The sequence below is a fragment of the Harpia harpyja genome, chromosome 10 (assembly GCF_026419915.1).
Source record: "Harpia harpyja isolate bHarHar1 chromosome 10, bHarHar1 primary haplotype, whole genome shotgun sequence".
Classification (NCBI taxonomy): domain Eukaryota; kingdom Metazoa; phylum Chordata; class Aves; order Accipitriformes; family Accipitridae; genus Harpia; species Harpia harpyja.
Window position 1 is genome coordinate 23,794,731 of NC_068949.1, and position 6,000 is coordinate 23,800,730.

The following is a 6,000-nucleotide window of genomic DNA, read 5'->3' on the forward strand; positions in this document are numbered from 1 at the left end:
GAAGCTGGTGGATCAAATCAGCAGATGGAGCAGGAACAGGGATGCACAGTGGTACCCTGCAACTGAGCAAGCAGCATCCACGCTTGAAGGAGCAGTGGTTTGGCAGGAAAAGCTGCACTATCATTGCCAAACTGCTTCTCTAACAACTTTTCTAGTGATAAAGAAACAGGAGAGATGCGTCTACTGCTCAATTCCCTAACGGTGCCCCCTCGTACCTCTTGCCTCAGTTCTTCCCCTTCTGAGCTCACATCCCCAGCACTCTACAATATCCATAGGGACTAACTCACTTTCCAGGTGCTACCTCCCTGCCAGAGCCCGCTCCCATTTTGCAGCCTTCCCACACCAGGCTCTGCTTGCTCAGGAGCACTGCAAGCAACAGCCCAGAGCAAAAGGCATTTCTCTGATCAAAGTCTCACAGAAAGAAGCTGAACTTGCTTGCAAGGCTCATTTTGCACCTATATGCAATTCCTCTTCAGTCTGGCTCTCCTCAGCAATGCAAACCCCCCTGAAGGGTACTTGAGACATGCACAGGCAGCAGGAGTCTGAGACCCTTTTGGTCTCTGCCTCAGGAGCACACGGCTAGGCAGGCAGATCTGCCTGTCTGCTAACGCAAACACCTGCACGGAGAAACACTGCATCGCCTGCTTGGCCTGGGAGTCAAGACTTGCAGGCTGGCCCGTGTCCAGACTCTGTCAGCCTATAGACAAGATATGTCATACAAGAATAAACAGCCTAGCCGGAACAGACAGAAACAGCGGACTCCAACACAGGACACCCTCAATGGATCACACCCTGGAAGATGAACTACCAAGGGAAATGCCAGGCCTTGGGAAGCAACACTGCAAATCCAGCTCACAAAGGGCAGCAGGCACCATACTAGGAGCCAAAGTACCCAGGAACCGAGATGCTGAGACCAATCTGCAGCTTTTTCTCCTCACCTGCTGATTTGGCAAGTGGAAAAGAGCCTCATCACAGGGTTGCCCCTGGAGGGAAGGGGTCATTGAGTCTGTAAACATCCAGGGAACAAGTTATTCAGCGCCCAGCTCTCAAAATAACTACCAGAACAAATTACAGCCTATTTAATTCCTTTGGTTCCAGTTTGCCTGAGGAGCCCCAGAAGGATGCGCTTGTTTTGTTTACCAGGCATCAATAGTTCTTCCTGCTGCCTGTCTGTCAGGCAACCTCCCTCAGACCTGCACCCTGGCCTGGGTATCCTTAGCTGGACCCTCTAAGCAGCAGATCTATCCGAAGCACGTCAGGCTTACGACACTTTTCCATCTATAATGGAGCAGATCTGGGCAGGAACCTTTGTACCATTCCCTTTGAAAAGCTCCAGTGACCTGCTGCAACACTCAGCAAAACCCACCCAGCAGAGTCAGCACTGTCACCTCCCCTAGCAACTCAAACCGACAGTGCAGCCCTGCCTCAACTGTCCCTTTATCAACCATTCAGGCATTTTCCCCTCTCTTTCTACCCTATCAAAAAGGCAGGGAAGCAGACACAGATTAGGAAAAGGAAATCCTGGACAGCTGGAGTTAAGAGGTTGAGCAGCAGTGGAGTTATGGCCCATCGACTGAGCCCTGGTAACTGGGCATGTGTTTATACCAGTAGCTCAGTAGTTGCAGTGATTTAGGAGGTTACTGCCCTGTGCTGTCCATCCTGCTTTGCTGCTGGAGATTATTACACCCTTAGCTAATGCAACAGAGAGGAGCATGTGCCAGGCTTTTCACTCCCCATCTAGCAGATCAACCATCGACAGTCTGCACTCAACCTCAGGGCACAAGCTGCAGGGGTGAGGAACTGGCAAGCTTTCACTTCATAACCTGCCAGGTCTAAATCCATCACGGCCTCTGGGTCACAGCCATTAGCCTCCAGCAAAAAAGAAGTAAAGCACTATAGTTTTAACAGCTTTGGAAAACACGTAAGTGGAGCAGCAGTTTGTCTTTGCAATGGGCTAAGAGCCTGCATACAATCTGCAGCCACAAGACTGTGCACAGGGGCCTGTGCCTACAGCATCAATGGAAACATCACCACAAGTCTCACAGTGCCAGCTGTTTCCACAGACCATCAAAAACTTTTCCTCGCAAAACATACCAGGCACCTGAGCTTTTCACAGCACGTCTGCAATCATTACCCTCTCGCCAGTCATGCTTCCAGACAAATACTGACAGTGTCCCACCAATGGAGAAACTCAGGCCCAAGGAAGTTAAGAAGACTTGTCACTGTGTCGTGGTTTAACCGCAGCTGGCAACCAAGCGCCATGCAGCTGCTTGCTCACTCCCCCCACCCAGTGGGATGGGGGAGAGAATCAGAAAAAAGTAAAACTCGTGGGTTGAGATAAGGACAGTTTAATAGGACACAAAGGAAGAAAATAACAACAACAACAACAATAATGACAATAATAATAATAAAAGAATTGGAATATACAAAACAAGTGATGCACAATGCAATTGCTCACCATTCACTGCCCAATGCCCAGTTAGTTCCTGAGCAGCGATCTGCCCCTCCAGGCCAACTCCCTCCAGTTTATATACTGGGCATGACATCACATGGTATGGAATACCCTGTTGGCCAGTTTGGGTCAGCTGTCCTGGCTGTGTCCTCTCCCAACTTCTTGTGCCCCTCCAGCCTTCTTGCTGGCTGGGCATGAGAAGCTGACAAATCCTTCACTTAGTCTAAACACTACGTAGCAACAACTGAAAACATCAGTGTGTTATCAATATTATTCTCATACTAATCCAAAACATAACACTATACCAGCTACTAGAAAGAAAATTAACTCTATCCCAGCTGAAACCAGGACACACTGCTATAGCACCTCAGGAACAGAGCATGATAGACTTCCTTCATAGGCATTAGACAACAGCCCTGACATAGCCCGTCTTGGAGGGACAACTCCATCAGAGTTGTCTTCACCTCATCTCATTACAGAAACAGATCTCTTCACTCATTAATCTTGGCTGAACTAACCCTTTGGGATGGCGTTTGCAGCAGTGAACACCTGCCTAGCTCTCCTGATGGTCTAGTACTGGAAGAGAAAGAAGGCTGCGAATGCAAGGCAGGGGGAGGAGGAGAGACAGGGTCTAACATGGGTCCATGTGGTACAAGTCCTGCTTGCTTTCTTTGGGGCTGACTTTAAAAAGTGGAGCCATTCAGTGCACAGAGACAGGTACATAGCGCATAAGGAGTGTCTTGTTCCCTCAGTGCTCTGCACTTTAGGTTGATACAACCCACAAGGAGAGAAACTGGATCAGAGAGCCAGGAAATACAGCCAGTCAGGACAGACTGAAAGAGCCAGAGTCTTTTTCTTCTACAGAAAAGAAGACTGAAACTTGAGAAAGCCGGTAACGGTGCTCACCAGTGAAAAAGGCTGCAGCAAAGCAGAAGGCACCACACTGTCCTCCACACCCAGCAGACTGGGTGAAAAAGGCAGACTTAAACTGCAGGACTGGAGCCTCAGGTCAGACAACAGGAAAGCCAAAGCAGTGCTGGGCTAGGCTGCCTGGCAGCCTCCACCACAGACAGATGTGTGCCAGCACGGTCAGAAACACCAGCCTGGTCCTGGGCTCCAGAAAAGGACTGTGTGACCTCCAGAGGTCTTGTTTCCTCCTTTCTTTCTATCAGAAAAAAGACATTGGAAAAGTATTAGAGACAAACACTGAGAAATCAGAATATAAAGATCATTTCTGAGACTGATCCTGACTGAATTGAATTGACAGGAATAACACACATAAGGTTTTTCTGCCCACCAGGAGAGGAGATGAGGATGTACAACGAAGGGAGGCTGCTGTTGGCAGTCCAGGCTCTTCTCTGTGTACATGCAGAAGTGAGAGGTAGAGAGCCTGGAAGATGGGGGGACTGCAGGACACAGAAAGGGTCTTACAGCAAAAGCAGGTAAATGGCAGGTTGGGGAAATAATTTTTTTTTTTCCTTTTCTGCCACAGGCTCCCTGTCTGATGTAGGTAAGTCCTCTAAAGTAAGTGTTCTGCATGTGGTCCTTAAAGGAGCATTCCTCATCCTCTGCATACTTGACCTGACAGTAATACCCAACAGTCCGAAGTACAAGTGAGACTCACTGGAGATGATGCCATACTTTTGAGGAAAAAGCAAAGATAATGCATTTTCAGACAGAAAGGCCAAAGCACTGTACCTGCAGCTCTCCAGGTCTGAACCACAGCTGTATCACTAACAACCAGTTTCACTGGAAAGAGAGAGAGACTAGTTCATTACCATTTAGAAGTAGACACAAATACAGTAAAGCATGTTTGGGTGGGCTAGGACCCAAATTGATTAAAAAGAATTAACACACACACACACACAACTATATATCAAAACACAAATGACTTACAGATCAAGGAAATGTTTTGTGCAAAAAAAAACTCTGAGGAGATGACTGAGATGAATTTTGGAATAAAATCCACCACTCACAACAGAGCCCACATACAAGGCCAGTTAAACAACTTGCTATACAAGACAGAGGGGCTCTGATAGACGTTGCTTTGACAGAGCTCATCTATGTGAGCAGATACGGCCAGAAGTCCCCTAAAAGCAGTCAGGAGAGAGCTGATAACAAGAGAAGCTATCACCAAGGGACACTGAAGAACAGCTAGGAGAGCATTTGGGGGTCAAAGCCCCAACTCAAAAGAGAGACCGAGAACGCCACACACAAAGAAACTCCTTCCTTTTTTTGATTTCTACAGCATTAAGAAAATCGGACTTTGCACGAAGTTATCTGTAAATGGAACAAGACTAACAAGGTATCGATTGCCGATTTCCCAGCAGAGAAGCAATTCACGATGTTCTCTGATAGCTGGAACCGAACGGAGGAACAGACAGATCAAGAGTACCACCCAGTTTTCCAAAGAGAAAACCTGGGTTCATATTCCCTTCGAATTAAGATATTCGGAATGACAGAAGCTCTTGGAGAATCAAACGGTTAGAAAGGGTTACAACGAGCTCAGAAACCACCGAGCGCAGTCTAACACGGGAACGACAAACTCTGGAAAAGGGATGGAGGGAGCAGCCGGAGGCTTCCTGGAGAGGATGCGGTAACACGCACGCAGGCGACTAGAAAAGTATCCGGATACCCCGGGAGGCTCGGCGGGTGCCCGGGGCTGGCCGCACCGGCTCCCTGCCCGCCGGGGAGCCCCGGGAGAGCCCCGGCACCAGCCCGTGCAGCCGCCGGCAGGGAGGCAGCCCGCAAAGCGCCGGCGTGCTCCTGCTCTCCGGGGCACGCACCGCAACTTCGGGCCGGACAGACCCCGGGACAAGTCGGAACAGCTGCTAACAGGCTGCAAAAATGCACAGAAAAAGCGTGGGGTTGGGGGGGGTGGGGGGAACACCAACAAAACCAACCACCCAACACCGGACTGCAAAGCACCGCTGGGCATTTCCCTGGCTTTGCAGAGGAGACCTCAGTGGGAGGGGCGGATAACAGGTGGGTGAGCGAAGAGATGGGGGGAGCAGGGGATAATTTTTTAAGAAAACCCCAGGCGTAGCCTCCTACCCGGGGCTGCAACCCGCAGGTAACGGGGGCGGCGGGGGCGCAGGCTGGGGGGCAGCCAGAAACCCCCCGCACCGGCGGGACCGGGAGCCCGCTGGGGTTTGGGAGGGCAGCGGGATGCCGAGGCGGCTCCCGGCCGGGGCGGGGGGGTGAGGTGGGGGGTGGGTCCCGCCGCGGCCAGGTGAGCCCGGGGCCGGTCCCCCCGCGCAGTACCGGGCTAGCGAGGAGCGTTTCGCAGGGACACCTGTCCGCCACCACCGTGCTTGCAAACTTCTCCCGGAGTTGCAGCCCGCCCGCTCCCCTACCGGCTTTGCAAGGGTCGCGGTACTCCATCAGCTCCTCCGCCGTCTCCGGTTCCCCCACCGTTAAGGCGGCTCCCCGTCCGCCCGTCCCCGCGGTAGGTAGAAGTAGCAACGATAACAGCAAACGGCGGAGCGGGGCGGCCCCGCGGCCCATAGCGGCGGAGAAGGAGGCACGGCTGCCCCGGTTGCGGGCAC

The 6,000-nt window shown here is 51.4% G+C and overlaps 1 protein-coding gene across 4 annotated transcripts in view; it reads right to left on the minus strand.

The window, feature by feature from the left end:
* TLL2 (tolloid like 2) overlaps positions 1–6,000 on the minus strand; it is a 99,858-nt gene extending 93,858 nt beyond the window's left edge. For all 4 annotated transcript variants that reach the window (XM_052799806.1, XM_052799803.1, XM_052799807.1 and 1 more), the window contains exon 1: positions 5,809–6,000. In XM_052799806.1, coding sequence (XP_052655766.1) covers positions 5,809–5,959 — 151 coding nt within the window. In that variant the 5' untranslated portion in view covers positions 5,960–6,000. The remainder of the gene's footprint in view (positions 1–5,808) is intronic.